Source organism: Brachionichthys hirsutus, chromosome 16 (assembly GCF_040956055.1).
Source record: "Brachionichthys hirsutus isolate HB-005 chromosome 16, CSIRO-AGI_Bhir_v1, whole genome shotgun sequence".
NCBI classification, from domain to species: Eukaryota; Metazoa; Chordata; class Actinopteri; order Lophiiformes; family Brachionichthyidae; genus Brachionichthys; species Brachionichthys hirsutus.
Window position 1 is genome coordinate 11,314,544 of NC_090912.1, and position 15,671 is coordinate 11,330,214.

At 43.4% G+C, this 15,671-nt stretch overlaps 1 protein-coding gene across 1 annotated transcript; it reads left to right on the forward strand.

Annotated features, from left to right (window-relative positions):
• The first annotated feature begins 62 nt into the window (after positions 1-62).
• On the forward strand, positions 63-14,369 carry wipi1 (WD repeat domain, phosphoinositide interacting 1). Its single transcript, XM_068749797.1, has 13 exons — positions 63-301; positions 1,432-1,514; positions 2,425-2,594; positions 3,683-3,779; positions 5,766-5,863; positions 9,213-9,305; positions 9,820-9,890; positions 9,968-10,075; positions 10,184-10,348; positions 10,443-10,550; positions 11,320-11,447; positions 12,005-12,105; positions 13,788-14,369. Exons 1-13 carry the CDS (start codon positions 222-224, stop codon positions 13,830-13,832), a joined length of 1,347 nt encoding a protein of 448 aa, XP_068605898.1. The 5' UTR covers positions 63-221; the 3' UTR covers positions 13,833-14,369.
• The last annotated feature ends 1,302 nt before the right edge of the window (positions 14,370-15,671 follow it).

The following is a 15,671-nucleotide window of genomic DNA, read 5'->3' on the forward strand; positions in this document are numbered from 1 at the left end:
TTGTTTTTGCTTCCTTTTCTACCGGACTCCAGAACCGGGTTCTAACAGACTGGACTAGTGGACTTCCGTCAGAGGACAGCTCTGTCCCTGTCCCTGTCCCTGTCCCTCATTGCTTTTCTCAAATTGGAGCCGTTTTTCGCCGACATCGATCGAAGCGGCTCATCCGATCCCAGGCCTCCATTCCAGGGCGGGGGGAGGAAAGGACGGCCCTGGGACTCGGGATGGAGGAGACAGACGGTGCCGACGTACCGGATGAACCGGGACTCCGGTTCGGCTGCGCCTCGTTCAATCAGGACTCCACGTAAGCGCGGATGGAACACGCTTCCTCCCGAAGCACGCACGCGCTTCATTTATTTAGATTTTAAAAAGGGAATGAATGTCTCCACCCAAAATTCCTACCGATGCCATATGGAAAGTCTTTAAAATGAACGGACACGGCGCCACGCACGTCGTACCGTGTTCCAGAATGACGTCACACGCAGTATTACGTCTCCGCTTGATATCTGGAGCAGATGAAAGCAGCCGAGGCGTTAATCCGATAGTTAATCCGAATATCTCACCTGAACGCTGCAGGTGTTTCTTCTCCTTCGAGTTTATGTAAAAACCTGCAGAAGCATCCGGATCATTCCTAAAGACGTTTGGGGAAGCCCTGATTAGTCCATACAGCTCATAAGAAGCCCCAAATCCCCAAGACTCATGCACATCTTCAAGGTCAGGGCCAGGATCTTCAAGGTCAAATGGGCTTTTGAAGGTTTTTGTTGTACTTTATTTATTTATTTTAATTTTAACATTTACAAATCAAATAACGTTTGGATTTTGGGACTTCTTGAAACTTGGATTACACCATATGCACCGTGTAAACTCTCTGTTTCAACTCCTGCGATGAGTTTCGTCTTGAACGGCGCAGAGCCAAGGCAGCAATGCTCGAGAAATGTCACGTGACTCTGGAACATAATTCTACTTTGAATGGACACAGAGGATAGCTAACGGGTTTAATTGTTTTAATTAAACATTTCTATTGTGTGTAACACCCTTATCTCCATTCATTACTTCATTCATTACTTATCAGATTCCATCAGTGCGCAAAGACTTAATTCGTTTTAATCCATTCATTTTATAGCTCATATACATTTAATGCCGAAAAATGAAGAAAAATGAAATGCAGTTGGGTCTTGAGAAATGTTAAACAGATGAAACAAGGAAAAGGACAGAAAGACAGGCTGCAGTAAAAAACATGGACCGGAGTTTATGTCCCAGCTGATCGTCCTGCACATGAACAAGTCGGCCACTAGGCAGCTCCCTTTATGTAGGACAGTGTGATGACGGTGTGCACATGTGCGAGAGCTGGGATTCAAACCGCTGACCTCTCGATCACAGGACGACCCACTCAACCACCGTCGCCCCATTTAATTAAGTGTGCGTGTGTTTCAGGTCACTGACTTTGGGAACAAATGCTGGCTACAAGCTCTTTTCTCTGACCATGGTGGAGAAACTGGACTGTATTCATGAGAGTGGTCAGTATCCATCCATCCATCCATCTATTCAAACATCCATCCATCCAACCAGCCATCCATCCATCCATCCATTCATCCAACCAGCCATCCAGCCATCCATCCATCCATCCATCCTCTTGTAGACGAGATAGCCTCCATCGTCTCGTCTACACCAGTTCTATCCGCCTTACTGCTGGAACCTATCCCAGCTGACTATGGGCGAGAAGGTCGAGGTACACCCTGGACGTGTCACCAGCACATTGCGGCCCCACACATACTGTAGATACGCAACCACTCACGCAAAAACTCACACCTGGACAAATTAGAGGAATCAATTAGCCTAAAGTGCATGTTTCTGGAGGTAAGAGGAAACTGGAGGACCCAGAGACACGGGGAGAACATAAAAAATGCCACACAGATAGGATTTGAACCCAGAAAGTTCTTGCTGTGAGGCGACAGCGCTACCCACTATGCCTCTGTCCTGCCCCATTTAGCGAATCATTCCATGCATTTCCGTGTCCCTGACTGGCCTATTCTATTCTAAAATACTTACCATATCTTCAAGAGTCCTTGCGCCTGTACCATAGTAGGGGGAACATCGACAAGCATAACCATAGAAAACATGACAATAATAAATAACATTTAACTTTTATTGTTTCCCCATAGAGGGCGGCACGGTGACGCCTAAAATAGAAACTAAAATAAGTAATCAGGATGAATACAAATTAAAAATAGGGAGCGATCGCAATAAAAAAGATGAGAAAACCAACGAGAAATCGCCCGTGGCCAAACACCCGTCCTACCGCTGGACCTGCCCCCGGTTGACGCTAAACCAACTAGAAATCGCCCGTGGCCAAACACCCGTCCTCCCGCTTGACCTGCCCGCAGTTGATGCTCACTGCTCATCTGTCTGCTGCCTGTTGTCCTCCAGCAGTGACTCCAGATGTCTACATCATGGAGCGCCTGTTTTCCAGCAGTCTCCTAGTGATGGTGAGCGACAGCAAGCCACAGCGCATGAACATCTACCACTTCAAGAAGGGGACGGAAATCTGCAACTACAGCTACCCCAACAAGATCCTGGCTGTCAAGCTCAACAGACAGGTGAGCGCCTCCGTCTCTCAGTCGAGCGATTTGGTATTACTTGTTGGGTCTATTGGAGGCAGTCGGTCATAGCCATGGATGATGTGGTCCAACACACTGGTTGCAGCTTCCCTGTGCAACAGTCACATTTTGTTTTTGCTGCCTTGATATACCGGTAGTTGCATTATCTGCAACCGCTGGCAAAAAAGAATGGCATCACCGGTCTTGGAGGATGTTCATTCAGTAAAAAAAAAAAACAGCTCACAGACATGCCACAAACGCAAGTCATTTAAAATGTCAACTTTCAGGCTTTAAGAAACCCTAAAAGAAATCAAGACAAATTGTGTTAGTCAATAACAATTTATTTTTTAATGGTGATAGTGGCGAGTCCAGCCATGATAGACGGCTTAGAGACAGTGTCTCTGAGGAAAAGACAGGAGGCGGAGCTAGAAGTGGAGGAGATGAAGATGCTGAGGTTCTCCTTGGGAGTGACCAGGTTGAACAGGATTAGAAATGAGACACTAAGAGGGACACTGAAGGTTAGACGTTTTGGAGACAAGGTCAGAGAGACCAGACTTTGATCGTTTGGACATGTCCAGAGGTGAGACGGGGACTATATCGATAGAAGGATGCTGAGGATGGAACTGCCAGGGAACAGGACTAGAGGACGACCCAGGAGAAGATACATGGACGTAGTGAGGGAGGACATGAGAGTGGCTGGTGTTGGGGAGGACGATGCAAAGGACAGGGCTAGAGGACGACCCAGGAGAAGAGACATGAACGTAGTGAGGGAGGACATGAGAGTGGCTGGTGTTGGAGAGGACGATGCAAAGGACAGGGCTAGAGGACGACCCAGGAGAAGAGACATGAACGTAGTGAGGGAGGACATGAGAGTGGCTGGTGTTGGAGAGGACGATGCAAAGGACAGGGCTAGAGGACGACCCAGGAGAAGAGACATGGACGTAGTGAGGGAGGACATGAGAGTGGCTGGTGTTGGAGAGGACGATGCAAAGGACAGGGCTAGAGGACGACCCAGGAGAAGAGACATGGACGTGAGTTGGTGTTTGTTGGCCTGAATTAAAGGCCCAATAATCTGCTTTATCTCGCAGAGGCTTGTGGCATGCCTTGAAGAGTCCATTTATATCCACAACATCAAGGACATGAAGTTGCTCAAGACGCTCCTCAACATTCCGTCCAACCCCTCAGGTAACATATTAACACATAGCGCTAAGGCAGCTTTAACTCATTGAGTGCCAGCCATTTTCAACTCAGCTATGTGCAGTTTTCACTCATTTTGCCCGATTTTCTAAGCCCCACCGAATATTCTTTACTATGACTATGCAAACACCGAACATACCAAATGAAAGATTAAAGTCTCTTCTTTCACCAGGAAGAATGTATGTTTCTACCATTTTTTTCCGTTCCAGAGTTATTGGCCGTTGAAGAGAGGCAGATTTCAAAGTCAGGGTTGGCAGTGAATGTTTGGGTTTCAAAAAACGTCTTTAGACGTTAATAGCATTGAATGAGTTAATAAGGAATGGGCCAAGACAAATAGTTTATCATAAGATGATATGTAATATATACGGCACAATGGACACCAACCTGATGATGGTATGGACATTCAAAGTCACAAGTTGAGGCGAACTAAAAAAAAAATGAAAGCTGAAGAAAAGTTGGCAAAAAAAAGAAGCCGACTTGGAGAATCATCACGAGCTCATTTAAGTAGAATTAAGTTAATTTCATCTCCATCGTGCTACATCACAACCTAATTACTATCAAGGCACCTTCCATGAACAGCATGGAAGGTCTACAGACACCCAACAATCCCCCACAAGCAAACAGCTGGAAACAGTGGCAAGTAAAATCTACCTCTTAACAGTAAGAAACCTCAAACGGAGCAGAGGCTCTGCTTTGAACTGTTAGAATGAGAAAGAGGGAAAGACTAGCAGAGAGTTAGCGAAGTAGAGGTGAGAAGATTGGACAGGTAGAGTGAGGGACAGGGGCACAGACATGCAACCAGGTAACAGGGATTCTGACAGAAATATTAGTAATAACTACACTGATAAGAGTGGAGGAGTTCAAGTACGGCTGGCCTGGGAAGAGCTGGAAGAAGTGGCTGGAAAGAGGGAAGTCTGGCCTTCCCTGCTTAAGCTGGTGCCCCCCCCCCCCCGACCCCCCAACCCGGCCCCAGATAAGAGGTTGAAGATGGATGGATACTGGACGGTGTCTGGCTGTCAGTGATCCCAGCAGTATTATTACGATCACAACTGCTTCCTGCTGTCCCTTTGATGGTAGTTTCTACTCTTGACTGGCACACATGTTCATGGCAGGTTGAAATGTCTCTGCCTCTGTAGGACATGAACATTAGTCATGTTGAAATAATGTTAAATAGTTAGCTCAGTTTTCCTGAAGCAGTAACTGTGGGTCTGATGGCTTGGCATTAAAATACAGTGGAACCTCTGTTCTCGAACATAATACGTTCCGTAATTCTGTTTGAAAACCAAAACTATATTTCCCATAATTAATAATAAAATAGATGAATGTCCGTTTCCATGCCTACAGTTATAGTAATATGTAACTACGTGTATCTAAACAACAGAAAACACATACATGTGTAAATATTATGAAAAACAAAAGCTTAATAAAAGTTAATTTAACACAGTTCTGTATAATTTACACCGTTTAGGTAGTTTTACTGCTGCCTTTCTTTGGATCCATGACTAAGAGCTCAAAAGAATAAACCCGAAAAAACACTCACACGAAGTGAAAAAGGTCAAATCTTTCTCCTACGGCAGCTCAACTAAAACTGACCCTACTCAGGTAGACTCCGCCTGAATTCGCGTGTCTTCGGTTCACGTTGGCTTTTCTCGTGTGATCGAACTCCGATAATCTGTGATGGTTGGTTCTGTTCACGTCTCACCGGAATACATTCACCATGGTAACATGCTGGACGGTTAGCCTCGTTTACATTCCAGATACAGACTTACAAAACCGCATCGCCAGTGAGCAGCAGCCTGCCAGCGCTCAGTGTGCGACGCCATTATTTACAGTGTGTTCCTTTGCTTTTCTGAATATCCGAGTGGTTTAGCAGCGTTAGTTCTATCAAGTCCTTTTCTCTTTGTATGCAATGCTTCGATTTGTCTTCAGGTCTTCGTGTTGAAGTTAGTCTTTCGTCTGTGTCTCTTCTCGCAGGTCTTTGTGCTCTTTCTGTCCACCATTCAAACTCCTACCTGACCTACCCTGGCAGTGCCACCATTGGGGAAATCATCTTGTATGATGCCAACGGTTTGGTACGAAAACATGTCGTTACCGAACACCTCACAGTCTCTGCTGTAATATGTGACGCTAATAAAATCCACGCGTATACATTCAGTTAGCACCATATATTCCAACTACAGTTATATAATGCAGCCGTCCCCAACCTTTTTCCTGCCACGGACCGGTTTCATGCCGTGAATTGTTTTTGCGGACGGGGGGGGGTGGGTATAAATAAATATTTAATATCAATATCTACTCACCATAAATTGTGGTCCCAATAATTACTTCTGTCCTTCATGGTTTTTTGTTTCATAAATTCCACATTCTTGTCTTTTAATCTGGGTTCTGGTCTCAATGTGCCGAAGCAGGTTTTAACCCTTCATTGCTGTTAAGTTTTAAGTCTTAGTCCTGGTTTCTCTTCTTGGAGGTCCTCACCTCCTCTTCTTCCTCCTCTTCTTCCTCCTCTTCTTCCTCCTCAGTAGGACTTTTCTCCTTAGCAAAGAAGCTCTCCAAAGACTTTTGTTTCTTTTTATTAATTTTCGCGAGTTCACTGCTGTTTTTTTTAGCAACGTATCAAGACGCGATTGTTACGTTGGAGAAAATCCGGTCGTTTTTCAAAGTAAAACACCTTTTATACGCTAATAATCGATACAACGGAAATTGTATACATTAGTTGTTCTTTCTGTGCGGCCCGGTAACAAATGCCTCACGGACCGGTGGTTGGGGACCCCTGATATAATGGACATAAAGTGCAGACTCTCAGCTTTCATTTGAGGGTATCCACATTGATATTGGATGAAGGGTTTAGGACTTTGTGCTCCTTAACATGTACCAAAGGGACCCAAAGACCATTTCATGGACAGGTTTGGGTAATTCCTTCATGTCATCAACTCGTAAGTATAGAAAAGGCCTGGACTTGATTTGAAAGAAAGCACTGGTGAACTCAGCTACACTAAAAGACCCTGGCGCCCACGGGAAGACAACAGCGGTGGATGATGGCAGAATCACGTCCATGTTGAAGAGAAACCGCTTTACACAGACAACCAAATTAAAAACACTCCGGGAGGTGTCATTGTCCAAGCCTTTCATCCGTTTCCTTGTAGATGAGACAATCGTCTCATGTTCAGGCTGGAGCCTAAGCCAGCTGGCTACGGCCGAGAGGTGGGGGGGGGGGGGGGGTAACACCCCAGACCTGCTCTGTGGGAGAATGATGTCCCTGAATCACTCCTTCACAGCTTGAGCTTGATGAAATGTGGCTTTGTCATCTTGGAATATACCCAAATCATCGGGGATGATCAAATCCATTGATGTGAAAACCTGCTCCGTCAATCAATTCAGCTGACTTCATTCTTTGCACCCGAAACATTGAACCTGGAACGACTAACTGAAGCGACCCCAGACCAGAGCGCTGCCCCCCGCAGGCTGGTACAGTAGACTTCAGTAGCAGGATGGGTGTGGGGGGGGGGGGGGGGTATCCACATTATTTTCTTACCCTGATACAGCTTCATTTTCGAACAGAGTAAATCGATACTGAAACATGCCATGTTTATTTTATTACTTTATGGGCCTTTACGGACTCCCATCCATGTCTAGTCCATTGGAGGTAGGCGAGGGGAATGTGAGGGCCAGTCAGTGGCATCTGTGCCTTCATGTTCCAGGAAATATCGACACACCTGGGCCACATAATGCAAGGCAACTCACAATTAGTGAGGAATTGTGCAGGCTGGTAAAATGTATTCACAACTCCTTATTTTATAGCAATGTATATTTAGTATTGAGAAACGTATCGTTAGATTCTATGTTTTCCATTTTTGTAAATGCGGTCTTACTGAACATACTGCACCTAGTTCTGATGGCATTCCTATACTCCCAGCAGTGGCGGGCGGTGCATTTTACACCTAGGCCTTCAGTGAAGTCCTACTTAGTCCGACTTGAATAAATACCCCTCATAATACCATCATTTATGACACCACGGCTTTAGAAATAATGTACAAACACACACTTACGCACTACCGGGTGTTGCATCACCTCAATCATGTACAACACGGGATATTTTTTCCAGAGCATTTAAAAATCAATAAACTGCATCAGCAATTAAAACTCATCACTATACGTGGTACTATCAAAGTTATAAATAAAAGGGAATTTAACATTATTTGTCCAAAACGTTTTAAAGTCCACCATGAATATAGGCAAGCTTTAAATTGCAAACTTGCAGTTTAATAGAAGAAAGACCGCAACAAAACGGCCACATTTGTCTCGTTGTGTACTTCCACTACAATCACACAGCTGCACCGGCGCGCCACATTATTTACACACATTGCATTTACAGTATATCTGTGATTTTATTTCGTCATCATGTTAAATAAATAAAATGTTGGTACTCACCAAAACAGCTGTCCCCCAAAACAGTTATTTGAAAACAAAATCCATTCTCCTTTCTTAAAGTTCCTAAATCCAGTGTTGCTCCAAACATTAAATCGATCCCTTGCAAACAAAAGGCATTCCCAGCAGAACAATTTGCTGCGACTCTCGGAAGCTGTAAGCCGAAAGTTTGAAGCCTGGAAGCGGCGTACAAATGCTTTCCCCACCTGGGACAGGTTAGCTAGCTAGCTAGCTTGGACGACGTCGGCTCACGAGAGCTAGCTTCTCTGTAAAAGTCCGTCTTGAAAATGGCCTTTCAAGAATATCCACAACCAAATCCACACTTTCCCCTCCTTCGGCCATTGTGGGTTAAAAACGCAGGAATAGTTGTGGTTCGGGCGGTCGCGCCGTACCGATGTGCATGAGTTGATGACGCAATATGCATAGCGCTGCCCTCTCACACGGAGTATCCAATCACAGGCAGGAAGGCCTTACTTTCACCAACTCGTGATCTGATTGGCTATCGCAACTGTCTATCAACTCTAAGAGCCAATCACAGGATGCGTTATTGACTTGTAACGTGAGACAAGCAGGAAAGACTTGTTTCACCAACTCGTGATCTGATTGGCTATCGCAACTGTCTATCAACTCAACTCTACGAGCCCGTTCACTGACACAACACAGACGGCAAGCAGCGCTGATTCTGAAGGTCTGGGATGGATAGTACTTGCCACTGGTACTATGAAATCCGCCTGGCAACACAAGCTAGCTGAATTCTGATTGGATAAAAACTCTCACCTAAAAATACATCACTGGAATATAATATGACATGAATGTGAAGAATATATATATATATACATAAAATTAAATTGATTTTATCATAAATATGATCATGTATTCTTGATTTCTGGTTATGTTAGGCAAGCAGAGAAGGCCTTGCAGGCCCTGACCGCCCGCCACTGACTCCCAGTGTGGAATAACTCATGTCTACTGGCCTCTCCTCCTTTGTTCTTGAAGGACACGGTGACTATGATCCCGGCGCACGACAGTCCTTTGGCAGCTCTCACCTTTAGCCCTTCAGCCACCAAACTTGCCAGCGCCTCTGAGAGGGTAAGAACGACATTTGTCGCCTCTGATGCAGATCAGAGCTTTAATTGGGCTTCAGAAATGAGACCATGCAAACCGTCCAACACTTTGGGAGTGATTCCCTATTATTGGGGTGTGTTCTCGACAACTATATCTGAGAGCCCAGCACCTTAACATTCCCGCTGTGCCGCTTCACGCAGCATTAAACAACCCACTGGATACCTTATGCCGTGATGAGCCCCTCACTGATATCAACTTTGCAAGCAAAGGCAAGTTGCCTTTTGGTGAAACGAAGCCTGGTGAGCGAAGCCGCTACGCACGTTGCGTAGTGACGCCATTCACGCCCACTGGAATTGTTAGCAAATAAAATGTCAAACAATTCCAAGGTATCGAAACACAGGGAACCGGTTCTCATAAAGAACCGGTTTTCGATTCCACGTTATCAATATGTGCTTGGTTTGGGATAGTTTGGTAACTCCAGTAAGTTCCAGATAAAGGTTGTAAAGCTGGCATCTCAGCAACTTCCTGTCTTTTACAGGGCACAGTAATACGAGTGTTTTCCATTCCTGAGGGCCAGCGACTGTTTGAGTTCCGCAGAGGCATGAAGAGGTCAGAGGTCAAACGCATCTCATTAGATTCACACACCGACACAGCTCTGGCCTTCCAATACTCCTCTCTGTCTGCAGGTACGTGAATATTAGCTCCTTATCCTTCAGTCCTGACGGCCACTTCCTTTGTGCGTCCAGCAACACGGAGACCGTGCATATCTTTAAACTGGAGCAACTGGCAGCAAGGTGCACACACACATGCAGTCACACGCACCCACATTCACATGCAATGGCAACGCAAGTAAAGCTAACTAGCTGCAAATAGCATTGGTTTGCTTGTTATGCTGACTGCAGTGGAGGACAAGAGGATGCAACCTGGACATCCTATGTAAGCAAGATATTCTCTGCAGCCAGCAGCTACTTTCCTACTCAAGTATCCGGCATGATGAGCCAGGACCGCGCCTTCGCCACTGTTCACCTCCTCACATCTGGACAGAGGAACATCTGCACCCTGGCTATGTGAGGTTCTCTGACTGAAATAGTTGTGTGTCTGTGTGTGTGTGTGTGTGTGACAGAATATTTATTAAAAATAACAATGTGCAATTCAATTCAGGATCCAGAAGCTTCCACGGCTGCTTGTGGCCACAGGTGATGGGCAGCTATTCATCTACAATGTGAATCCACTGGATGGAGGGGAGTGCATGCTGGCCCACAAGCACAGGTGAGAGTGGAGCACATGGGCGTGTCACTTTAAGTTATTATGCTCAGGTGTCATTTACACAGTGACCGTTTCATCCAAACACTGTAACCTGGGATTCAGCATTTATAGGGAGTGGAATTACGAACTTCTGAAAATGGCTTCCAGAGTGGTGTCAATGTCGTGTACTTGTGCAGACACTGAAGATGATGATGACCCAGCCTCTCTCTCTGCATGCCAATCATGTTTTACATGCCTACTATGGCCAGAACAACAAAAATAAAATTTGGGACTTCTTTATTTTGTTTGTGCTCCTCCGATGTTTGCTGAACGATCACCTAATTCTGAAATGTTGATTTACAAATGTTACTCCACCATCCATCCATCCATCCATCCATCCAGCCATCCATCCATCTTCCACCGCTTATCCGGGTTCTCAGCAGGGATTTCCAGACTTCCCTAACTCCCCCCCGACACCTCCTCCAGCTTCTTCCTGAGGCGTTCCCAGGCCAGCTGAGAGACATAGTCTCTCCAACGTGTCCTAGGTCTACCCCGAGGCCTCCTGCTGGTGGGACATGCACGGAACACCTCTCCAGGGAGGCATCCAGAATAGATACCCCTGCAACCTCAGCTGACTCCACACTATAATTTTCCTTTGTTTTACCTCATTAGTTTTAGTTGGCAGCCGAGCACCGTGTGCAGTGTATTATACCATCAGGTTGAAAAAGACTGAATTATATGCGTTTACCTGTTTTTATACACGTTCTTGCACTTCTTTGTGCTTCTCTTTCAGGCTTTTTAATGTTGATGACTTCATGGGTTCAGAAGGTTCAGAGATCACAGGGCCAGCTCACACTGGACCATCTTATGCTGCCACTGCTGCTTTGCCATCCTCTGGCCCAGCCACGGCGACCCTCGCAGGTCTGCAGCCTCAGACGTTTGCATTTAGTCTTTACTGTCAGTTTCACGCCGATGCCAGTGCGCAATAAAATGCAGTCTTTTTAACTAAACTTTTTTTCGGTGAATGTCTGAAAACAGAACATTAGCCTTTACACTACTGAAGGGATCTTCCCTCGTGTTGCCACCGCTGAACAATCAGAAAATAAATACACCCTCAATTTGTCATGGTTGCATTCACACCTTGACTGAGCGCTGTCCACTTGAGATTGGACCACTCAGGATAGAGCTAGTACCCGGTCTGAAGATGGCTACGGTACTTGTATCATCAGTTTCTGTCACTTTCTTTTCTAAGGAATGGAACTTGGTGACAACCTACTGAAATAGCTCCCATGCCCAATCCATGGAGCAGTATGTGAAGTAGATATACTTTAAATTTGATTTCCTTTTGGAACTCACTTAAGACCTAATGCTGATTGGGCTGAGAATAGGAAGTTGTGCTTTGTTTGCTGTAAAATGTGCATCTGCTTGTCCAGAGAAAATATCAGCTTGTAATGTTTTGTCACCCTGTTTTTACGCAGGCTACTCTGAAGATGTTGGGGCAAAGAAGGGTGAAGTGATTCCAGAGCATGAGTTTGCCGCTGGACCGGTTTGTCTTGATGATGAAAACGAGTTTCCTCCTGTGAGCATCAACAAGGGCTAATTATCAGTTTATATATATTTATATGTGTCAAACTCAAGGCCCGGGGGGCCAAATGTGGCCCACCAAGTCATTTTTTGTGGCCCCCGAGAGCTGTGTGCAGACATTTGTTTTTGTAAAATGCTGCTTCTGTCACATGTTCTTAACAGCCCACATTTGTTGGTTGTTCTGCAGTTCTGCTCCTCTCAACTGTGACAAAAGAGTTTTGAACAAAGTTAATACCATAACTTGTGTTGGATGATATTTTTCTTTATTTATTATTTAATATTATTTACTTGAATAAGTTTGATTATTGATCAATGGAGTAGTGTGGTTTTCTTAACCTGATCAATTGAAAGGATTTATGTTATAATAACAGCAATCATTTATCCATATATTTTTACTACTATACAATTGAATATGCAATGTTTGTAACTTAAGGAGTGAACTGATCAAACGGAAAAATTCAGCAACATGTCAATAACAATAGCAACACGCTGCAGTCGGGAAATCAATAATCTGCTGGAGGTGACTATTGAAAGTTATTTGAACTTTTTTGTTTTTTCCAGCATGTGCTGAAATATTGATCCCAGCGCCATATGGTGCTCCGGATCAGCACTGGACAGCTCCATAGGTAGTCGGCTACATATGGAGCTGTCCAGTGCTGATCCTGAAATGACGTCTTTTCCGCGGCATTGGCTCGGGGAATGTTCTTTATCTTCCCCACTTCGGTTGGTTTTTTTGGTTTCTGCATGTCCATGACAAGACAAGGTGGTGGCTTTTTGGTTTTGCTTTGATTTTGTATCGATTATCTTTGTTCCTGCGTGATGATTGCATTTGAATGGAACTTTTCACATTATTAGATGTTAATTTATTCCCATCACAAACTTTGGTTCATACTTATGATTTTTCTCATTTACAGTTTGGCTTTATCTCTAACAATTTATAAAGTTACAACCTTTTAAAAAAGTGATATTAAAACTGAATATTTTATTGTAATTACTAAAGAGTTAAATAAAAGATAAATAGTTATTTAACAGCATGTTAAGGAGTAGTTACATTTATTTTACATTAGATTACATTACATTTAGTTAAATTTTTACTGTGTTACGGTTTACATTTGGCCTTTGGAGGGCAAACATAATGCTAATGTGACCCTTGGAGAAAATGAGTTTGACCCCCCTGATTTAGGGCATCCAGTAATGGTACTTCAGACAGATAAATGCTGGCAAAAACACAACCTCCTTGATGGAGATAATAAAGTCGACCGTATTTCATTATAAATATCTTGCGGTTTCTTTTCCTATAAAGGGAAAGAACAGTATACGACACAATAACATCCTTGTTATGACATAAAAGCTATAGTGAACATCAGAAATGGGACAATCTGAGGAAGGCTCTATTAATGCTCTATTATTGTTAGATCTTTGCTTGTGCTTCTTGCTCAGTTTAATTTGATAAACTCTTTGATGACATTCAGGACAGGACATTATAAATTGACTAAAAAGAAATGCCAGCTGCACTAGGAGTTTTTGACAGGACCAAACTTTGATACATTTTGTCTGATTTCTATGTGTTTTATTGAACATTTCCATTCATACTGTGTGTATTCTGTAATTCAGTCTGAGACATGTCGGATTTTGTATACGATGGTCTCACATGCATTTGTTCGTGTCTATTTGTAGATTAACTGGTGCCGTGATGGAGGCGGCAAGGCGAGATGCTCGTGAGAGGGTACAATGACAAATGGATGGCGAGACGACGGCTGATGGCAAATGAAATAAAGTGCAAAAGGAAAGTTATTTTTCCATTTTCAAAGAAAATAAATTGTGTTAACAACCTCAGACTGTCATGGTTTAAAAAAACCGCAGTGGTCAAGAATTAGGTGAAGTACACAGCTCATTTTCTCACATGACAAGTTCAAAAATTCCACAGATCTTACATTTGGTGCATTTCAAAACATAAACTATAAACTTATTTATACTTATAAAAATTGTAAATGCTGTTGGCAAAACAAATTCTTATTAATATTTTATATTCTTTTATTATTTTTTTCTGACATGATGCAGAGCTGAATAATTTAACAAATATTGTATAGTACTGCATTGAAATAATAAATATTTCTGTATATGCCTCCTGGATACTTTCTGGAAGGTGACCATGTACTGTGTGCTTGCTGGTACCTCATCATTTGTAAAAGAGCAAAGTGTGGTGCTCTTTGCAGAAGACCAAAAGAAATAAACTTGCAGGGGAGAAGCTATGCAAATCAAAAAGTATGTCCTGTTTTATTTGACGTATTTCACAGTTCATTTGTTGGAAGTGTTGATAGTTAGCATTGGAATAATTAATGTAGGCGCCTATGGATACGTGTAAAAGCCGAATGTTTATGTTATATTTGTAATAAGTAATTCAAATATTTGACTATATCACAAAGCACTGCTTTTATTGAAAGTATAGTCTCCACCATCTATTTTCTTGTAGATGAGTTGAACTGAATCATCTGGTCTACACCCGCTTTATCTGCGGGTCACGGGTGTTGCTGGAGCCTATCCCAGCTGGCTACGGGTGAGCGGTGGGGTACACCACGGACATGTCACGGGCCCACACATAGGCAGACAACCACCCACACACACTCACGCCTACTGACAATTTGGAGCGATCAATTCTCCTAAACTGTATGTTGTTGGAGGTGGGCTTTTTGTAAATGAAATGATGGACACGGTTCATATGCTTTTATTGAGAATCTCATTCATTTCCATGTTGTTGACGAGTTGATCTGCCATTTAGAAAAGAGTCTTGGTTATTTTTACTGAAAAAAATAGACAATTTCTTTTAAAACCTGCTAATAAAAATGAATTTGAATTAACAGTGTTTCCACCAAAATAGAAAAAAATGAACAAAACTGCATGAGAATAGCAGATAAAAACGTGAATAGCAATTTTTCCAAAGTGTGTGTGCATCCATAGCCATAGTCATACATATTCATTTCATTTACGTTAATCTGATAGTTTTAAGAAATGCTAAAAACAATTTGCATGCTTTTTTGTGAAGGTATATTTCAGAAATAATTTAATTTGGGCTGCCTCTATTTGTAAATTACTCCGGTAAATTCTACCTCTCGGTTTTCAGACACAATGTTTGAAGGGCTGCCTGGAGGGCTAGGCGGTGCTGCCCTTCAGTCCTCTAGAAACTGGATGCAGGAACACCCAAAATGGAGAGGTAGTGGCAAGTGACATAGCCAAAGGGGAATAGGGTTTGGGCCGAAGTCCAAGGAGGACGCTCCGCAAACGATCATCTCTCAACTGTTCCTGTAAGTTATATTGAAATCTACACCCTTGCTTTCGTACTGTAAAATAAGTAGAATCACTGTCAAACCAAAGGACAGGAACAACAGAGTTTTTTTATATTCACAGCTTTGTCCTTAACACATCTCCCAGGTTACCTGATGACTCAATTTTGGATGGCTTTTTCACACCTGTCCAAACTTTGAAAGGCTCTACCGCACTCATATACAAATTAGTGTTTTACGTCCAGAATCGTTAAAGGCTTGCTGGGGGGAGGACCTGGGT

Excerpts from the sequence above, each read along its gene's own strand:
- wipi1 (XM_068749797.1), top strand. The coding sequence starts at position 222 with ATGGAGGAGACAGACGGTGCCGACGTACCGGATGAACCGGGACTCCGG. Across the intron at positions 1,515-2,424 it reads GGACTGTATTCATGAGAGTG|CAGTGACTCCAGATGTCTAC; the intron begins GTCAGTATCCAT and ends GTTGTCCTCCAG. Across the intron at positions 10,551-11,319 it reads ATGCTGGCCCACAAGCACAG|GCTTTTTAATGTTGATGACT; the intron begins GTGAGAGTGGAG and ends CTTCTCTTTCAG.